At 40.9% G+C, this 22,054-nt stretch overlaps 1 protein-coding gene across 1 annotated transcript in view; it reads left to right on the forward strand.

Annotated features, from left to right (window-relative positions):
- LOC149250737 (dynamin-related protein 5A-like) overlaps nt 1-22,054 on the forward strand; it is a 216,811-nt gene that overhangs the window by 172,437 nt on the left and 22,320 nt on the right. Inside the window, exons 5-11 of the mRNA XM_089459224.1 lie at nt 14,258-14,308; nt 14,424-14,485; nt 14,647-14,737; nt 15,038-15,102; nt 16,030-16,224; nt 16,354-16,473; nt 16,607-16,677. Coding sequence (XP_089315350.1) covers nt 14,258-14,308; nt 14,424-14,485; nt 14,647-14,737; nt 15,038-15,102; nt 16,030-16,224; nt 16,354-16,473; nt 16,607-16,677 — 655 coding nt within the window. The remainder of the gene's footprint in view (nt 1-14,257; nt 14,309-14,423; nt 14,486-14,646; nt 14,738-15,037; nt 15,103-16,029; nt 16,225-16,353; nt 16,474-16,606; nt 16,678-22,054) is intronic.

A 22,054-nucleotide genomic window follows, 5' to 3' on the forward strand; every position in this document is an offset into this window, starting at 1 on the left:
TCTGATTTATTCCTACCTACTTGTTATTTTTCCTTAACAAGTTATTGACAACATAAATACTGAAAATAAACACTAGTGCATGCTCAACATATTACAGATCAACAACTAAAAGAAACAAGAACAAACACACCATATGACACCATTATTTTTGGACTAATGTCCCCGGAAAAACCCAATGCGGGAAAACCAGTGCAGCTATCTGAGGGTTTTCTTATTAAGCAATATCAGAGTACAATCTGGGTGCCGAAACTGGTCTACCCAACAGAGAATTTCCTTATAGCATTAATACCTCTTGGTTTCTGACAAATCTACTGGCTGAAACCCTGGATACTACTTAGCACCAATCTGCCCCAGAAACCCCAACCTCTGCCGAATCTGGACTGCGTTAGCCTCTCCTAGCCCAGCGCTGGCACTGCGTCAGCCTATCTTGGCCTGCGTCAGCTCCAGGAGGCCTTGCGTCAGCTCTCTGAGCCTCTGCGTCAGCTATGCTGGCTCCTCTGGTGCTCTGCGCAGCACTTAGTTGCCTCTGCGTGAGCACTGGCTGCTCCTACGTCTCTCTTTATGGCTGCTCTTCTGCTATCTCGACACTATCTCCACCTCTCTGTCTCTCTGTACTCAATGCCCCTCAGTTGCGCTCCTGATCACTTATTCTCTCTCTCTTAGCAAACTCTGCTCTAGAGAATAGAATGATTGATCACTCTAGTGTGCTCTCCAAGTGACCCTCAAGCCTCCTCTTATACTTTTCTTGTTGACATATCAACGCCTAGATGAAGTCCCTAATCAATGGCTAAGATTAGATCTGGCTTGATCCATGTCTTTTGGACCACTCTAACACAGATTCATATTAATACACATTAATATTTTATTTCCCTAAGTTTAGACTTAGGGACTCCATTAAAAATATTAATTATTTTAATATCTCTTGATTTGTTTAGAATCTGCCCAAACCCTTTTTGGGTATTAGAGATCTCATGTGCCCCAACCTCTCCACCAAATTTCGTGGCTAGAGCACATCCGATGCTACCACAAATCAACACTCCCTCTTAGCGAGAATTGTGCTCTAGCAATACTCACTGAGTATTACTCTGATCATCCGGCATTGGTACCTGTGCTGATGCTAGGCCTTCCTACCCAACATCCTCTGCACTGTTGCATCTTGTACTGCTGCCCATGGTTCTGCCACTGCCATTGTTGCATCTGTACGACAACTCCCTCTACATCCGTGTTGCTGCTAGTCCTTCCTCCTAACATTGCATCTGCATTGCACCTCCTCTCATCATGTTGCATCGTGCTGCCCACTGTTGTACTGCAACTCAGTTACTGAGAACTAAGTAACTGATCTCCCAACTGACCTCCCTATTGGGCTAGAAACACCCTCTAATGCTAAAGCTCCCTCTGCCGTTGACAAGTGCTCCCTCTCTCTGACCTCTGCGCTACTGCAACAACCCCCTGCATCTCGCACCGTTGCACACCTCTCTGTGCCTTCCTGCACTGGTGCAACACTCCTGTGCCTCTCGCACTGCTGCAGCCTACTAGTTCTGCGTTGTCTCGAGACTCTTGCACTGTAGCTCCCTCTGCCGCTCCATCTGCATCCATCTCTACCCACTCAGCCAGTGCTGCTACTCCTCGTCGGGGCTCCCGTAGTAAGGTCTAATCCAAGAGGCTGGGTACCTTAAGTATCCTGCCCCTCATCGCATGTAGTTCACCTGACTACAGCTCGATGTCTCCCCACTTCCGCTCAAGTGGTGCGTGTGCACTCATGGCACAATCATTGTCTGTCAAAACTTCTTTGCCCGTGCTGGCGTTGCCTTAGTCTCGAAAGACTCTCCCTTACTCTTCTTGCTTGGACACTGGGTCGCATAGTGACCCAGTTCCCCACAGTGGAAGCACTTGATCTTGGAGAGATATTTCTTCTTCCGCTTTTTCTGCTTTCCCTCAGATGTTAGGGCCACATCCTCCTCCTCCTGCTTGACTTTGATCCATTTGTTGCTACTACCTATCTTCGACTGCTGTCTGATCTCTTCTTGGTGAAGAGCTGCCTACATCTCGTTCCAAGGTGGGAGAGTCCTTCTGCCCAGGATACTCTGGAAAAATACCTCCCAATGTTCTGAGACATCATTCAGGGCTGTTTTCACCATAAGCTCCTGATCTGGTGTCGCTCCTATAGCAATCAACTGGTCTCGGATCTCATTCAGTCCTCCAAGGAAGGTGTTAATTGATTGACCCTTCTTCATCTGATACAACCTCATCTGGTTCTCGAGCAACATTCTTCTCTGCACAAAAGTATGCTGGTTCATTTTCTTGAGAGCCTACCACATCTCAAATGTCGTTTCCTTCTCGGCTATATGTGGTACCACATGATCCTTGACCCTGTCATGATAATGCACTTGGCCCTCGCCATTGCCTCTTCATACTTGTCATTATCATTGGGGTCGACTATGAAAACTATTACCTTCAAGGCGAAGTTCTTGACATGATTCCTGTCAAGCACTGATAAGATTCTGGCCTTCTAGACCAGGAAGTTCGATGCTTCGTCGAGTCTATCCTGGTCTCTTACCCTGTGTAGTGCCATGATGCTTCTCTAATTCCCTCCTGGAAGTTCTCTGTTCGACTCCTCTGAGTCTCTACTTCCCATCTGGAAGTTCTCTTCTTGACTCCCTCCGAGTCTTGATTTCCCTCTTGGAAATCCTTCTGCCGCTTGTCGAGTTGCCTCCTACTCCTCTGATTGACTTGTGCAGCTGCACTTCTGATCCGGGTTCCTCGGCTAGAAACCCTTAGTAACACCTCCTCTAGCCCTGCTCTATCAGGTACTGTACTGACTATAGTACCTCACCAACTCTACTCTGCAATATTCCTGCAGCCTTCTAGACTCCAGCAACTGCCTCATTGTGAACTGCGTTAGCCCCTCCCTGGCTCACGTTGGTCCTGCGTCACCTCGAATGGGTCTGCGTTAGCCCTGGGATGCCCTGCATTAGCCCTCTCGCCCTCTGCGTCGGCACGCTGGTCTCTCTGGGGCTTTGCATAGCTCCTGACTTCCTCTGTGTGGCTCTGGCTAGCTCTGCGTCACACTTCTTGGCTTCTGCACTGCTGGAAACAACTTCTGTCACCTCGGGACAACTGTTTTCTACTGCTATTGCTCCGTTTGGTTGATGTCTCTTAGTCCTTCTGTGATTTGCAATCACACTTCAATACCATGTTGAAGTTTCTAAGTTTACTCAGTTAGAAACCCTCCATGCACTTTATCTGATTTATTCCTACCTACTTGTTATTTTTCCTTAACAAGTTATTTACAATGTAAATACTGAAAATAAACACTAGTGCATGCTCAACATATTATAGATCAACAACTAAAAGGAACAGGAACAAACACACCATATGACACCATTATTTTTGGACTAATGTCCCCGGAAAAACCCAATGCGGGAAAATTGGTGCAACTATCTGAGGGTTTTCTTATTAAGCAATATCAGAGTACAATCTGGGTGCTGAAATTGGCCTACCCAACAAAGAATTTCTTTAGCATTAATACGTCTCAGTTTCTGACAAATCTACTAGCTGAAACCCCGAATAATCCTTCCGACAGCTACTCAGCACCAATCTTGATCCAAAATGGATTTTGGATAAACTTCTAAGTGTTCCTCACAAAGGAAAATGAAAGTTCAAGGATGCTCTTGGAAATAATCCCATTGCGTAGATCTTTTCATTCTGAATCTACTGCAATTTGAATGGGCTAAAACGGACTTCAGGTGAAGAAGTTATCGCAGAAAGAAGATTGCCTTTGTCGTTTGGAAAAGGAGGCATTTTTTCTAAAAATGGCATAAAAGGCCTTATATGCAAAAATTGCATGTGAAAGGTTTAAAGGGCGGACTCGAAATATTATATTCTACAGCCTAAACCCTTATCGGATCCGTGAGATGTATCAGATCGGAGCGATGAAGGGATAAAGGCCTGGCGGGAGGACTTGGTGATTGCGATATGCGACATTGTGACTGCCGATGATCGGATCGGCAGATGGCATTGGCGATGTACAGACCCCTGGGCTGTAGCGAATGCGATATGCGATAGCGATCTGCGACATGTGATCTCAACCGTTGGATCAGAAATGAGATCAACGGCCAGGATTAAATCGGCAGTCGGGAGATCAGCGATCCCCGACACAAAGGGCTGATGCGATAGCGATATGCGATGCGATCTGGATCGTCCGATTGGGGATCAGATCAATGGTCTAGATTAAATTGGTGATCGGCGATCGAAGATCCCTGATAGCAAGGCTAATGCGAGTGCGATTGTGATAAGTGATAAGTGCCGGACCCGATGGGGATTATAAGCTTGATTACATAATTTTTGAAGTCTGGGATTCGGATTAATTTTTGAAGTCTGGTAATTCGGATTTTCTGTGCTATCCCGTGTATTTGGTATATTGGCCATGCGATGATGCGATAGCGATATTGCGACTAATGGCAGACCCTATATGGTTATAGGGGCGATTTAATGAAATTTCAAGTCCGGAATTCACGCCTGATAATGTATTTTCGGAAAATTCTCTGTGTATTGGATTTTTCTCCATTTTTGGGTTTTCACCTGAGGGAAGGTCCCGAATCCTCTATAATGGCCCCTGATCACTGCTCCACGCTGCAAGCGAGCGTTTTTGGCAGACAATGATGCGTTTGAAGCCACAGAGCCGCAGAGCCAGATGGCCAGTCGAACAAACAACGTGCAGAGAAGCCACAGAGCCGCAAGGGAGTAATGACACACAGAGAAACGGCTGGGGAAGCTGCAAAGCCGGAAAAATGCCTCAAGAGAGCCAGAGAGCCCAATTAACGGGGCAGCTAGCAAAAAGCTAATGCGCAAAGCCGCTGAGACAGTCGCTTGGAGGTCGAGCGAACTGTTGATAGCTCACAGAGCTGCAGCGCAGAGAGCACATTTGATTGAAGGTCGCTGGAAGGTTGCAAAAGGTCGCTTGGAGGTCGAGTGAATCATTAATGCACGCAGAGGCCGAGAGAGAGCTCGGAGAAGCCAGAGTTGAGAGCGAGAGCCAGAGCCACGAGCTAGAGCGAGAGCCGAGAGCCAGAGAGAGAGCCGAGAGCCAGGAAGCCGAGAGCTTTAGAGCTAGGGATGAGATGGTGTTCTAAGCCCATTGTGTTCTGTGTAAACCAGTGGAGTTGAGCGTGGAGCTTGTAAAAGAACTATTGCCATAATCCCAGAGAGCCTAGTTGAGTTGACTAGAGTTCAAGGAGACGTAGCCCAAGAGTTTTGGGTGAACTCCATATTAAACTTGCTGTCTTATGTGTTTGTTATTTGCTGTAATATTTTACTGTTATATGTATGTTATATCGACATAAACAACAGAATTTTAAAGCACATAAATAGTCAAAAATAAACACCAGCATACACCTTATTTTCAAGCACATTATTAATTCCGCATTGGTTAATCTCTAAATCTTGGGAATATTTAAGCTTCGGAAGTGGAAGAGATTCTTGTAAGCTTGACAAGAAGCCTTTAGTGCCCCATTTTCAGATCATGTGGTATCAGAGCCTAAGATTGGTTAACCCCACCTTCAAAGAAGGTTACATCAGAATGCTTGATTGACAGAGCAAAGATTGCTTGTCTGAAAGGTGTTTGGGCAGTCAAGGATTGATTGTCTAATTGATGTATGCTTGTTGCAGACTGACTATTGTTTGAGTTTGCAGAGGTGAAGGGAAAGTTATTGATAGCTTAGTCCAGGAAGGACAAGAAGGAAGAAGCGCTGAAGGCATTCTTCTATCCCAAAGGACTTCAAGGCAATCCGTGAAGCACAAGAGGTTTGTTGGAAAAGGTTGCTTGGATAATCTCTTTGTTAATCTTGTTTGAAGTTCTTTTGTTCATTGGCATAATGACAACTTCTACAAGTGAGTCCTCGAATTCCTCCTTCATCACAGGATTCTTTGATGAAGACATGAAGCAAGACTTGTTCATCATGATGGATATGGTGAAAGAAATGTATGAGGATGGAAGGAAGAGAAGCACACTTAGAGAGCAGTTGAATTCCGTGGAGGAAGAGAAGCAGTTGCTTTCTGACAAATTGCAGGAAATGGAGAGGCAACTTCATATTGCAAATATGAACCTGAAGAGGATGCATGAGTTGGAGACACAGCTCTTTGTTGCCAAAGAAGCCTTAGTCAAGTATCGGCTTGAAGAAGAGGTAAACCATTCCAGTTTGTCTTCAAATTTTTCTAAGAATGCTTATATTGGTTCTTTTGAAAAACATACTAGAGGCATAAGTTCCAAGCTAATGCCCAAGATGGGCTATGAAGGAAAAGGCTTGGGTAAACATGCACAAGGTATTGTTGAGCCAATAAAGGTTGAAGAAAGGCTTAAGTATTTGGGTCTTGGCTATGGACAGTCTTATGGAGGAAGTTCCAAAGCTGCCATGAAGGCCATTGAAACAGTTCCAAGAAGGAGTTTCATTTCAGGTCCTCTACCTAAAGTGTGTGAAGATTGTATTCACGAGGAATGCAATAGCTTGAAACATCATTTGCATGATGCAGGTATTCAGAAGCACACACTTGAACCAGAGAGTTGTGGAGACTCTAACAGCCTTGAAGAGATTGATGGTGTTCCAAAGGGAGCCACTTCTTCATTTGATTCACCTCTTCATGAAGGCAATAAAGGTGAAAGAGAAAGGTATAAATCTGGTTTTAATCATCTTCCTTTTGATTTTGCAAAGCATGATAAATATCCACGTAGATATGGGAAAAGAATTGCATGTTCCTTTTGTGGTTTGGATAACCATCATGTTTCTAGATGTTGGAAGAGGATAGCCACATGCAGGAAACTTTTGAAGGAAAGGAAGCAAGAAGCCAAAGGTCCATTGGACAAGACAAATCATGTTGTCAAGAGGATGCACATGTGTTGCACCTACTTCCATAAGCAAGGGCATCTTGCTGAAAAGTGTTGGACTCTGAATCCAACAATGCTTCGACAAAAGCTGAAGAAAGTGGAAAGAAAAGATGGCAGAAATGGAAAGGAAGATTCCATGAATGATGTGTCTCAGGATGATTCACATGTTGATGTTGATGTGCAGACAAAGGTAGTACCTTTGAAACGGATTGGTGAGAAATGGTTAGAGTTCTTATCCAATTAAGATTGCATGTCTATTGATGCATCTATTTGCATTTCTTTGTTAATGGAATGCAAGTTGCAGGTTTTTACCAAGATGGTGAATGGAAAAAGGTTGAGTAGGAGACTCATTTTGTTGCTGCAACATTATGTTCATTTCAGCTTCGAAAGTATAGTGTGTTTAAGCGAAAGTTGAAAGATGAAATGCATGCATAAACATAGGGATGCTGATGATTTTCTTGTATTTGAACATGTATCTGTAATTAATTTGAAGGGTTGATTGCTTTGTTTTAAATATGCATGTAATGTTGACTTGGGAGAAGTTAACTTGGTCTCCAAGATGGAGATAATAATGAAGTGTTTCATCTTTTGAAAAAGAGTCCTAATGGTCTTTTTCTACATGCTTGACTTGAAGGGTCGTTTGTTTTAAATGCATGTTTTGTGGGCTTGTTGTCTAGTCCATCATTTGTATGTAGATGTAAGACATGGAGGTGTTCACAAGATGTGAAATCTGTTTCTTTTGTTTAAGCAGGAGTTTAGGCCATCCAGTTGTTGTTTGTATTTCTATTGTTGTTAACAGTGGTTGGCAGCTTTTCAAACAGGTACAAATGAAAATTTTGTGGAGCAGATGTACTTCACATTGGTTTGAGCCACCTTGGATCAATGATCAAGGCAGAGAAGTTCAAACTACCTTTTGTGACCATCTCAGCAGGAGTTCTGCATGAAGTCAAGGAGGAAAACAATTCTTCCCAGGAGGACCACCACATCCAGGAAGGAAAGTGGTCAGAGACTTTGGTTCAAAGGCACTATGCAAGGCAAGTGTATGGAGGCTGAAAGAAGAGGGTGTTGTTACTCTCATTTACTGTTCAGATCAGTATGTCAGTCTTTTGGAGACCAAAAGTTCTTTAGTGGGAAGGCGTGATCCAAAATGAATTTTGGATAGACTTCTAAGTCTAAGTGTTCCTCACAGAGGAAAATGAAAGTCCAAGGATGCTCCTGGAAATAGTCCCATTCCGTAGATATTTTCATTCTGAATCTACTGCAATTTGAATGGGCTAAAACGAACTTCAGGTGAAGAAGTTATCGCAGAAAGAAGATTGCCTTTGTCGTTTGGAAAAGGAGGCATTTCTTCTAAAAATGGCATAAAAGGCCTTATATGCAAAAATTGACTGTGAAAGGTTTAAAGGGCGGACTCGAAATATTATGTTCCGTAGCCTAAACCCTTATCGGATCAGTGAGATGTATCAGATCGGAGCGATGAAGGGATAAAGGCTTGGCAGGAGGACTTGGCGATTGCGATACGTCGATGCGATATGCGATTGTCGATGATCAGATTGACAGATCGGCATCAGCGATGTACAGACCCCCCTGGACTGTAGCGAATGCGATAGCGATCTGCGACGTGCGATCTTAGTCGTCGGATCAGAAATGAGATCAACGGCCAGGATTAAATCGACGGTCGGGAGATTGACGATCCCCGACACAAAGGGCCGATGCGATAGCGATATGCGATGCGATTTGGACCGTCCGATCGGGGATCAGATCAATGGTCCAAATTAAATCGACGATCCCCGATAGCAGGGCTAATGTGATTGCGATTGCGATAAGCGATAAGGGCCGGACCCGATGGGGATTATAAGCCCGATTACATAATTTTTGAAGTCCGAGAATTCAGATTTTCTGTGTTATCCCATGTATTTGGGATTTTGGCCATGCGATGATGCGATAGCGATATTGCGACTAATGGCGGACCCGATAGGGTTATAGGGGCGATTTAATGAAATTTCAAGTCCGGAATTCACGCCCGATAGTGTATTTTCGGAAAAATCTCTGTGTATTGGATTTTTCTCCATTTTCGGGTTTTCTCCTGGGGGAAGGCACCGAATCCTCTGTAATGGCCCTTGATCACTGTGCCATGCTGCAAGCGGGCGTTTTTGGCAGACAATGATGCGTTTGAAGCCATAGAGCCACAAAGCTAGATGGCCAGTCAAACATACAACGTGGAGAGAAGCCATAGAGCCGCAGGGGAGTAATGACATGCAAAGAAATGGCTGGGGAAGCCGCAGGGTCGGAAAAATGCCTCAAGAGAGCCAGAGAACCCAATTAACGGGGCAACTAGCGAAAAGCTAACGCGCAAAGCAGCTGAGATAGTCGCTTGGAGGTCAAGTGAATTGCTGATAGCTCACAGAGCTGCAACGCAGAGAGCGCATTTGACTGAAGGTCGCTGGAAGGTTGCAAAAGGTCGCTTGGAGGTCGAGCGAACCATTGATGCACGTAGAGGCCGAGAGAGAGCTCGGAGAAGCAAAAGGTCGCTTGGAGGTCGAGCGAACCATTGATGCACGTAGAGGCCGAGAGAGAGCTCGGAGAAGCCAGAGCCGAGAGTCAGGAGTCAGAGCCAGAGCCAGAGCCAGAGCCAGAGCCACGAGCCAGAGCCAGAGCCAGAGCTAGAGCCACGAGCCAGAGCCAAGAGCCAGAGCCAAAGCCAAAGCCAGAGCCGAGAGCTAGAGCGAGAGTTGAGAGCCAAGAAGCCGAGAGCTTCAGAGCTAGGGATGAGATGGTGTTCTAAGCCCATTGTGTTCTGTGTAAACTAGTGGAGTTGAGCGTGGAGCTTGTTAAAGAATCACGCCATAATCCCAGAGAGCCTAGTTGAGTTGACTAGAGCTCAAGGAGATGTAGCCCAAGAGTTTTGGGTGAACTCCATATTAAACTTGCTGTCTTATGTGTTTGCTGTAATATTTTACTGTTATATGTATGTTATATCAGCATAAACAACAGAATTTTAAAGCACATAAACAGTAAAAAATAAACACTAGCATACACCTTATTTTCAATCACATTATTAATTCCGCATTGGTTAATCAATAAATCTTGGGAATATTTAAGCTTCAGAAGTGGGAGAGGTTCCTGTAAGCATGACAAGAAGCCTTTAGTGCCCCATTTTCAGATCAAATCTACCCCAGAAACCCCAGCGTCTACCGAATTTGGACTGCGTCAGCCTCTCCTAGCCCAGCGTTGGCACTGCATCAGCCTATCTTGGCCTGCGTCAGCCCCAGGAGGCTCTGTGTTAGCTCTTTGAGCCTGTGCTGCCTCTGCGAGAGCACTGGCTGCTCTTGCGTCTCGCTCTCTGGCTGCTTTGTTGTTATCCCGACATTATCTTTGCCTCTCTGTCTCTCTGTACTCAATGCCCCTCAGCTACTCTCCCAATCACTGATTCTATCTCTCTTAGCAAACCTTGCTCTAGAGAATAGAATGACTGATCACTCTGGTGTACTCTCTAAGTGACCCTCAAGCCTCCTCTTATACTTTTCTCATTGACATAACAACGGCCGAGATGAAGCCCCTAATCAATGGCTAAGATTAGATTTGGCTTGATCCATGTCTTTTGGACCACTCTAACACAGATTCATATTAATACACATTAATATTTTATTTTCCCTTTGTTTAGACTTAGAGACTCCATTAAAAATATTAATTATTTTAATATCTCATGATCTGTTTAGAATCTTCCCAAACCCTTTTTGGGTATTGGAGATCTCATGTGCCCCAACCTCTCCACCAAATTTCGTGACTAGAGCACATCCGATGCTACTCCAAATCAACATCTCTCATCATTGCACACGTTTTGGCTAATGCACTTCTTTGAAGGGATTGTGTACTTGAGGTGTGCGTACCCAAAGGCTGGGCTGTTGAACCACTTGACAAGAGCAACATGGATTCTAGTGAAAGAAACTAGTCATTAGGGGCTAAGATGAATAATGCATCTAAGTGAACCAAACTTGAATGTTAAGGGCAATCTAATACATCAAACGAGGACCCCTTTCCAAAATCAAGACCAAGATCTTGCATTGGTGTTTTCTCCTTAGGTAGGGATGGTTAAAGGTCAATCCTATTAGGTGCTTCCAACCCCTAAGGGGAAGTAATAGTTTCGTTGTCGACCCTTCAATTGATAGGTGTTAGTGAACAATAATGTGTTAATGGTTTGGAGAAGACCTCATGGCCATGTGGCATAGTTAAAGGGACTAGTTGATGCGGCGTCCACATCCTGAGTGTATAGATGTGACGAGGGAGCATTCGTGGATGCATGAGTTACCAGCTTGGCCTTGGTTTTTCCACCCCCTCATGTGCGCCTTTTACTTTTGCTTGATTTTTCTTTGCATTACTACTCTTATCTCAAAGGGTTAGAGTTTGCTTTCAATGATGTATAACAGTTGTATTACCCCTTAAGGATGAGTCATTTCATTGCTCATTGTTGTTGGAGCCTAAATTTGTAAAGGAGGGTTGGTGTCCTCATTATTGTATTTATTTATTTATTTTTTAATTTTTTTGTCCTGGCATGGTTTGTGCTTATCATTTGTAAAAGTTTTTTTAACTGGCAAAAATTAACAATTGGATGAAATAATGATTCACTCCCCCTCTTAGTGTTTCTAACAGGTTATCTAATCTCTGAGATTTGTAGCGGAAGCCTTGTTGGGATACTATCTATTCACAAAACAATAGGGAACAATTACTAAAGTGACAATGGTGGTTGATCCCATTGTTTCCCTTAACCTAGATTGCTTATTGAGGCTTTGTATTAAGGTGCTAGATTTTGTGCTAACATGAACATTGAGCCCTTGATGATGGCATGCTCATTCTTGATGATGTTTAGCATGATGGTGATGACATACCCCTTTGGAAGGCTCTTGACACATTTGGATGGATAATGCCATGCCTTGGCGTGAGGACGTCACCTTGGGATGAGTGCTACCCTTTAATGAGTATACATGGAGCTATTTTGGTAGTTTGATTAGGATGTCGAGGCACCTTTTTGATGATTGGAGGTTATTTTTGGGGTAGGACATCCTCTCTTAATGAGGAGATGCACGTTTTCATGATGAGACATGACTTTCACAGTGTTTTTAGCCCTATTTGGAGATGACATCAGCCTTGGAGGCATTTTCACTCACATGTGTGGGTTAGTTTGAGGATAATTATTATGTTTTAGCATTCAAGAGGCTATTTTGTGGGTTGGCTTGAGAACCTATTTCATGGATATGGATTTTTTAGGGGCTTTAAGCCTAATTTAGCTAAAACGATTGGTTTCCCTAATATAAATAGGCAAGTTCTCAGCTCTTTTGGATCATTGTTGCACTTAGATATCACACATCTCTTAATAATACTCCTTTCTCCCTTATGTGCTTTGGAGCACTATTTGAGAAATTTTCTCTTGGGAGATTTTTTTTGGATTGTTCTCCTATCGTGTATGATTATTGGTGATCTTTGATGAGATGTGTTATTTTATTAAGTCATCTTCTTCCAAGTTTGTTTCTTGTTGATGGATTAGGGTCATTGAATATTCACCAAGGTTTTGTTGATGTTTTATATCTCTAAATTGTCCTTACACAAGGTTCTTTATCAAGTTCTCTTTAGTTGACCTAGGTATAACTTCCTCCCTTTTTGTCCAAGAGAATAGAATAATGTTAGGGTTGAAGGATTAAGGGACACAAGTTTGTTTTTGAATCCACATCCATCTCTTTTCTTCCAAGGATTATTACTCCTGGACTCCATTAGCCCTATATTGATAAGGCACTTGCCTTATCTCTTGTGTCAATCTTTAAAACCCTAAAATATTTTATTTATTTCTTTATTTTTTTATTCTAGAGTAAATTTAGGGTTTAATTAAAGAAAAATTACTTATTTTTAGTGTTTAGTGGCTTGAACATTGATGTCCTAAGATTGGGGGTTGTTTGTAATTCATAGTATAAGAAAGGTTATATTTATTGTGCATTTTCTAGCCATTGGTTAGAACTGATGTCTAGTATTTAATTGCTGTTACATGTTTTTTAACCATAGAAAATTTCTGTAATTTATTCTCTTGTTTACTCAATTTTTAGCCCTTATTTTACACTTTATTATCATAGTTTCCGGAGCTGAATTTGCTACTGATATAAGCTATTGCATAGCTGGAAATTCTGATTTAAAGAGTAAAATTATGACGATGAAGTGTAATTTATTGATTGTGTGTTTGAAAACCTATTTTAACTTTTATTGGTTGACCTAAGCCTCTAGATTCGGCCATATGACCTTTTGAAGTCAAATCTTGAAGTTACTTTCCATTCCACCCTAAATCACAATTTCCTATCTTTATCCCTAGGTGTAAGTCATTGTAGAACCCTTAGGGGACACTTAGCTTGAGCTAATTAGGTTACCTAAGATCTACTAGTGAAGACTCCCTTATGCTGGATTGTGTCCATCAGTAAAATGAGGGGTGTTGTTTAGGTGACAGTGGTGACACTCCCATTGTTGCACTTGACCTGGGTTGCCTAGTGAGGCTTTGAACTAAGGTGCTAGATTTTGTTGTAACAAGTAAATATTTAAAATTTGCATGTCTAGGTCCTTACAATTTTTTTTCCCAAGTCTGGTAAATGCTCTTACTAGGTTACCTAATTTTAGTCAGATTCATACTTTATAGTAAACAGTCTGAGGTATATTCATGTACCTCCTTCTATTTACATATATCTTGCAATGATGATCAAGAGGTACCAATGTAGTATTTATATGTGCGTCCATATATGTGGTATCATTTAGACTTCGCATGTTCCTTCGACCACAACAACTGACCACCAGAACCAGCAAAAACTCGCCCAACTTGTATGAACCAGTAATGATGGCATAACTGATTTCTCGCTTGTTTAATCTGAATGCTGTCCGATTCCATTGTGCTCATGTATTATCCAGGTCTATCTGTAGTCCATATTACTACTGGCTGCTCCATCTCTGCCTTTCAGCCCTTCATCCCATTTTTGGTTATTGGAGACTCTTTTTTACCAGGCTGAAATTCTGCTTCTTTGATGTCTTTCCAATCATGTTTGCAATGGCAACCTTGCATTTTCTTCCCCTCACTGACCAAACTCGCATATCTTATAGTTAGGTTCTCAGGATACTGCTCATCACTTGGCATTTAACCCTAGTTTAAACCCATCTATTCAAGCTTGCTAAATGTGAAAATTTCCTATTTACTGAATAGGATGAATCTAATAACCAGTAGGCTGCATTTGTTTTTATAGATTTTTGTAATTTAAATGTAAGACTTGTGTTCTTTATTTAAGAGAGTTCTCTTGACAATCAATGTTGTTGGGGGTTTATTTTACTTACATGCTGCCTGTTTTTTGTGATCAGTTGTTAACTTGACGCTCATCGACCTACCCGGTTTAACAAAAGTAGCTGTTGGTATGTTTAAAAACTTTTGTATTTATACCTTAGATGTAGACACTTTGTTAGATATCTTGCATGAGTTATAGAGCTTGGGATTTTCAGGTCTAATGTCATTGTTCTTTTAGTGCAGAAGGACAACCAGATACCATTGTTGCAGAAATTGAGAATTTGGTTCGCACTTATATTGAGAAGGTGTCCATTATAGATTATCTATATTCTCCATTTTGGCCAGTGAACTTTCTTTATTTATCATTTCCTACAGTACAAAAAGGGCTGTTGATAATTTGAAGAGCTGTTCCAGACCCTTTTTATTTTACCAACTATTTTGTCTGATTTGTCACTTATGTCTACAGCCAAATAGTCTTATACTTGCCATCTCTCCTGCAAATCAAGATATAGCAACATCTGATGCTATAAGGCTGGCAAGAGAAGTTGATCCCTCAGGTATACTTTATGAACTGATATCACTACAAGAATAAAGAAGTGTGTTCTCCAGCAAAGGATTTTGTTTCTTATGTGTCTGTTTGATGTAGAAATGTGTAGGGGTGAGGAAAAAATTGACAATAACTACAAAATAAGCTGGGATAATTTTTGTCCTGTAAATTTGTTTCTTAGATACGTTTTGATCCAAGTTCCAACAAATGTATGGTTTGTAATTGATAGTCTTTTCACATTAATGGTGTTTTTTCCATGTAATTTATGTCATGATTACAGTCAGAACTCATTTGGTTCACACATTATCAGGTGAAAGGACATATGGAGTACTGACAAAGCTTGATCTAATGGACAGGGGGACCAATGCAAAGGATGTAAGTTGAGCCCTTCTAAGCAGAAATCTCACTTCTAACAAAGCTTGGTGGTTACCTAGGTAAAAAAGGGTGTGCAAAATTTTCCTTTTTTTTCTTGGAACCTCCAAGAAATGTGTCCCGAGTGACTGCACCACATGGTACAACTCTCCTTTGGCATAAAATCCATGTCTGAGAGGTATCTATTCTGCCAAAATTGCCTGGGTCTTGAACCTGGCCTCATCTTTTTGATTTGACATCATTTGTTTCAGGCTGACTGCAACTGGAATGGAACCCTGGCAGATGGCTTGACTGTCTGTTGATCTTGCAAGTGAGCCAATGTCCAATTCGCTGGTCTTCAAAAGTTTGACAAAGACATCTCTTATGTTTTAGACAACTGATGTATATAAAGTCAATTAGTAAGAATCATGGTAGTTGTATAGGAGTGCTATATTCATAGAGAATTCACGGAATCCGTGCACTTTGCTGGAGGAAAGTGTATAGATTCTGGAATACTTGACTTCAGGTCTTGTTGAAGTCTATATTATACTGATTATTTATTTAGAATCTCAAAGTACATGTCCACTCTATGGAATCTGAGACTGAAGAAGTTTTTCTCGCATTTTTCCTCAGGTTTAGGAGAGGCCATTTTTGACATACCTTAGGATATGAACTACAGAGTGTTTAATACTTGCTGTTGTTGCTCTATTCTGATAATTGTTGTAATGGGTGCATTCAACATTATCCAACACATTACATCTAAGTTACAGTTGCTATGGTATCAATCTGGTGCAATGACACTAATACTTTCTGAATATATCTATCCTTTTTGTAGGTGGAAAAAATTTGATCTAAAATTCTGTTATCTTTAGGTTATCTGTAATGATTTTCTCTGATGATATCTATTTCCTTACATAAAGAATTAACTGTATGTTTCCTATATCTAAACAGGTTCTTGAAGGTCGAGCATATCGTTTGCAACATCCATGGGTTGGTGTAATAAACCGTTCGCAAGCTGATATTAACAATAATGTTGATATGATAGCTGCTCGGCAGAAGGAACGTGATTATTTTAAAACTAGTCCCGAGTATAGACACTTGGCAGGGCGAATGGGTTCAGAATATCTAGCAAAGATTCTTTCTAAGGTGACGTGTGTGTGAAATATACACCCATATTCAACTTCTGTTGTGCAACATAAGTTCCCTTCATAAAGTAAGTCAAGTTTATGCCATAACTTGCTGCATCATTTCTTAGTGGTAGTGCCTATGTTGCAGCATTTAGAGGGTGTGATCAAGGCGAGGATACCAACTATTCATTCTTTGACAAACAATACAATCATTGAACTTGAAGCAGAGATGAAACGACTTGGCAGTCCTGTTACTACTGATGAAGGCGTAAGATTATAGTAACAGTCCTCTTGTATATTGAGTAACATGATGTTATAGTTGATGAATGAAAACTGCAATTAAACATTAAAAAATGAGGTGGCTTCATATTATTGTGATTAAAAGTGATTCTTTTGTGCAGGCTCAATTATATAAGATTTTAGAGCTTTGTCGTACTTTTGATCAGATTTTCAAGGAACATCTTGATGGAAGGTAAATTATATTCCTTATTATTTGCTTTGTTAAATCTAACGTTTTCCATAGGAGAGATGCTTGAAACTAATAAAATTTTTAGGGTATTCATTTTAATTTGTGAGTTACTAATATTGATTAACCTTTTCAAGAATTAATGTTGATAAACTTAAAGCAGTCTTTTCTGTTAGAATTGTGACGACAATTAATAAAGTTAAAATTAATTTATTCTAAAAACCAAAATTTACTTCATGTAAATTTTTGGTATTTTTTATAATGGTGTTGGTTTACAAAAACTGGTGGCAGTTCGTGTAAGGCATATAATGGTGCCAAGATAGATATATCTATGTAGACTCAGAGATAATTTGAATTAGTTGCAAGACTGTTTTTCTTCTGGATCAATAAAATACCTTATATTGCCCCATGATGTTTCCTTGACACACTGTCAGGGTTTTATCATGTAATTTCATGTTGTTCGAGTGATCCATTTTATCTTTATGCCATTATTTTTCCTTATTTAATTTTGTTCAGGCTTGAAAATACCAACAAGCAATATCAAAGTTAAGGGCTGAGTTTTGGAGTTCTGAGAGTGAGTTTGAGATCCACCGAGTTAGGAACCCGAGTGTAGAGAAGACATTGGCTGTGCAAGAGTGGCAGAGGTGCGGTGGTCATGCCCAATTTTTTGGAAGATGTGGTAGAGTAGTGGTCATGATTTTTTTAAACCCTAGCCAAAAAGGAGGTGCAAGCCTTGTGATTATAGATTGTCAAAAGGAGGTGCAATCCCTGTGATTATAGACTGTCAAAAGGAGGTGCAAGCCCTGTGATTATAGACTGTCAAAAGGAGTGAAAGCCACAACACCACAGGCCCATGAGTATTTGTGTAGAGGAGCTGCAAAACTGCAGGGGGTAATGTTGATAAACCTAAAGGAGTCTTTTTGGTTAGAATTCATGACAACAATTAATAAAGTTAAAATTAATTTATTGACCAAAATTTACTGAATGTAAAATTTTGGTATTTTGTATAACAGTGTTGATTTACAAAACTGATGGCAGTTCATGTAATGCATGTAATGGTGCCAAGATAGATATATCTATGTACACTAAAAGATAGTTTGAATTGGTTGTAAGTCTGGTTTTCTTTTTGATTAATCAAATACTTTGTCTTCACCCATGGATGTTTCCTTGACACACAGTGAGGGTTTTAGCACATACTCTCACGTAATTTGAGTGATCCATGTTACCTTTATGCCATTATTTTTCCTTCATTTAATTTTGTTACAGGCTTGAAAATACCAAGTGGTATCAAAGCTAAGGGCTGAGTTTTGGAGTTCTAGAAGCGAGTTTGAGATCCACCAAGTTAGGAACCTGTGTGCAGAAAAGACATTGGTTGTGCAAGAGTGGTAGAGGAGCAGTGGTCACACTCAATTTGTTGGAGGGCATGGTAGAGTAGTGGTCATGGTTTTTTAAAACCCTATCCACAGAGGAGGTGCGAGCCTTGTGATTATGGACTGTCAAAAGGAGAAGAGAAAGCCACAAAACATAGAGGAGCCGTAGAACTGCAGGGGGTCTAGTTGGAGGTTATTCGAGCGCATGGACAGGAGTTCGGCTTTGTGGTGTACAAATGTAGAAAAAGACCGCTCATTCTATAAGCAAACTTAGAGTTGTTTGAGCAACCATGGAGCCTGTTTGAGGAATTTCTTTTTTCTTTCACGAAGTCTAGCCATGTAGAGGAGAAGGTGTGAAAGAGGCCTGGTTCATGTTAAATAACTTGGTGGAGGCCATGGAGTTTGGTGGTAAAGTGTGTGTGTGTGTGTGTGTGTGTCTCTCTCTCTCTCTCTGTATATATATATATATACAGAGAGAGAGAGAGTCATTTGCAGTGAAGATGTGAAAGAGGTCTGGTTCGTGTTAGATAACTTGGTGGAGGCCATGGAGTTTGGTGGTAAAGTGTGTGTGTGTGTGTCTCTCTATATATATATAGAGAGAGAGTCATTTGTAGTGAAGACATCTCTCTCTTTCTCTGTCTCTGTCTCTTTTTCTATATATATATATGGTGGAGATCCACAATTTTTTTAAAGAAGCTAAGTGTGGTGAAGGCCATGTGATCTAGTCTTCTTGGTTGATATATATATATATAGTCACACACACACTTCAAAATTTTCAAATCGACATATTTTTAAAAAGAATTTTGATTTGGAGGGAGCATGTGTAGAGAAATAATGGCAAAGATGAGAAATGCCAAGTTTTAGGTGGAGAAGTTTAATGGTATAAATAACTTTGAATTATGGAAGCTCAAAAATGCAAGAATTGTTAGCGCAACAAGGATTGCATAAGGTGTTAGATGGCAAGATGAAGAAACCTACAAGTATGATTGATGACGAATGGGAAGATCTGGATGCAAGAGCTCTCTGCACCATTTGATTATATTTTGCAGATGATGTCCTATTTAATATTATTGGAGAAAGAATAACAACAGGTTTATGGAGTAGGATGGAGGGTCTAATACTGCTCAAACTAGTAGGGGACCTAAGGGGGATCCCTAAAGGGTAAATGCTAGGCCAAGGGAAACAAATGGAGACTTAGCCCATTGTCACCTTAGCTAAGGCTCCCTTCTATTTACAGACTTTCATCGATGGGAGGAGACCTGATATGTATGGAGTTACTAATGAATGATAAGTCAATGGATATGAGTGACCCAAACAAACCCTTTCCCAGAAAAGTTTGGAGGATGGAGCTTGTCTTTTAAGGAAGGTACTATGTATTGTAGGGAAAGGAAGAGAAGATTTTGAGGCTTAGGTTTATGGGATAAGACTTGTGAAGCAGTTTCCTAATCCCTAAAATCCTTGTTAGAATTGGTATCCCAGATGGTTTTGAAGAATGACCTTTTAAAGGAGTGGGACCACATGGGGCTAAGTGGACTCGGTCTAGGTTATGAGGATAGTATGTAGAAACCAATGATATTATTACCAGTGTTGCAGGAACCGTCCCCCCCCTCCCCCAAGGATCCAAAGGTAGACACGTGTCCCGTACGAATCCACCACCGATCCTTCGGTGAAACCATGGATCATAAAATTGGATCAACGTTTCCTCCTTTTTTTGGTGATTCCTACAAATTTGGATTCGTGGGGGCCCGATCTGCGGCTCTTACTGCCCTATCCGCAGTTCCTATTTCCCAATCCGCGGATCCGGAAAGGATTGGGTGCGGATCTGTGGAGGTTCGAGCGTGTATCCACCATGGATCGCGAGCGGATCTGAGAGAAGGTGGACGGTTCTGCGGGGCTTTTTTTGTTTTTGGAAATTTCGAATTGTTCTGTGAAGAACTACACTTTCCGAATACTCCCAAGGTACCCCTTGATGCTCCCTAGACGCTTCCTAGATGCTCCCTAATAGTAATGTTAAATTCTTAAAGTAAAAGTGACATTCTCCGTTATCTTTCATTTCCATCCTTTTACACAAATTTTTAACATTACCATGAAATGATTCAGGATGTTTGAGAGTGGTTCCAACCTCCTCAGACTTCATATGGAGAAAATAGAATTTCATATCCCATTCAAATTTCAGCAGACTTAACAATTTTCAGGATCAATGCGATTGTGGCGTTTCATTGGATTATATCATGTATGAGGGCATGTGATTGGCATTTAATCAAGAGCAACAAGACCTATATATACCCCAGTGTTGGTATTATTGATTGTTGAACTCCTTTGTCATAGCCTTAGCAATTATGTACCCTTCACTCAAGTCAAAATCATTGATCAGGCATGTTAAGCTTTCTCTACCATATTATAAGGCTTGGATTAAGTTGTTTGATCAAAATTAGGCAATGTTGACTAAAATTCCTATAGAATTGAAGTAGAGGCAAAGGTTAGACAAGAGAAGAGGAATCTAGATTGCAGATGGTTGATGCTGGAATAATTAATCATTGATGTACAATGGATGCCATATCTATCTTGATTTATGTAAAATTATGCATGTTTTCATGTATTCTACAACTAATTTGGTATTTTGGATGTTTTTTTTAATAAAAATGCAAAAAATATAATATGTATATATATAGTAGACGCTTTGCTTCCTAGATTTTTGGAAAATAACGCTTCCACGTTTCTGCTTCCAAAAAACGTCCCCGTTTCGTCCCCGCTTTGTGCAACATTGGTTCTTACCCTAGACAAGGTGGGGAAATGATCAAAGAATTTATTTTCACTCAAAGATGTTGTTTTGACCCTATGAGGTACTAGCCTTGAGGATGGCAGGGCAAGTTTTGATCTTAGAGCTAGGGCTTGGATTTTCTCCCAACTCCATTGTTCGAATGTCTTTAAAATTGGAGGAGAGCTAGAGGAAAGGCCAGCGTAGGAGACCCTAGGAGATTGAATTCTTTTGATGGCTATCTTGTTGGGAAATTGATGCTTTAGGCACCCCAATTTGGCTAGTCCTGGAAGGATGTGAGAGAATATGAGTCTTAGTGACCACTCTTGGTAGATTAGGGCCTTAATATTTGAGAGAATGGAGTCTATGTTGAGTATGAGTAGGATTTAATGGTTCCCAGTCGAGGAGGCCTCAATATCACTTCGTTTGTGTTTTAGATTAAGAAGAAGCAATCTTGTGGCTTTTATACTTCGATGTGCAAGAGGAATTGCTTGTCAAGGTCAAATTCATTGATAGAATTGCTCCTAGGAGATTTTGCTCCTATTACATGGCCCATAAATTTAGAAATGCTATAATAGAGACAAATTCCACATTTTTAAGCAATAAATGCATGCAACAATTAGTCCTAGAACAATGAAAATCCCAGTCCAACATATATGACAAAAGTAAACAAGAATAACATCAAAAAGCATGTACTTACATGTAATAGAGTATATCCAACCATTCACAATTGACAATAAAGAAGCTCCAAGAGAAGATAGACCAATATCCACACATCAAAACTCATCCATAAAGCTCCAATTCATACTCTAGAAAAATTGTGAAAATCTCAAGAGAGATAAGAGATCCAAGACCCAAGTGATGATGAGAAATGAACTCATCTAACTTGTATTTATACACAACCTAGGAGTTCGAATTAGTCTCCTTGGCCTACAGAAGCCCCAAAAATAAAATAATGTTCCAATAATACAACTTTTGGTGACAAGCCCACCAAACTAGCTCATAAATGAAAAAGAGAGCCTCTCAAGAGGTCAAATAATGACCTATGCATGTCGTAGGGTCCTCTAAGAGGCTTAATGAGGTCCTTGGGTGCTACAATGAAGAATAGGATCCTCAAAAGCAGTGGACAAGGGGTTGGCCCCTTCTAATAACATGTGGTGCTCCAAATGACATGTGGGGGCACACGAGTGTCCTCATGGGTCTCCAAACAAATCAAAGATGCCTGTAGATTGCCTGCAAGGGCTAGGATGATGGT

The sequence above is a fragment of the Pinus tabuliformis genome, chromosome 7 (assembly GCF_031772625.1).
Source record: "Pinus tabuliformis cultivar Carrire ecotype Pingquan chromosome 7, CPIR1, whole genome shotgun sequence".
Classification (NCBI taxonomy): Eukaryota; Viridiplantae; Streptophyta; class Pinopsida; order Pinales; family Pinaceae; genus Pinus; species Pinus tabuliformis.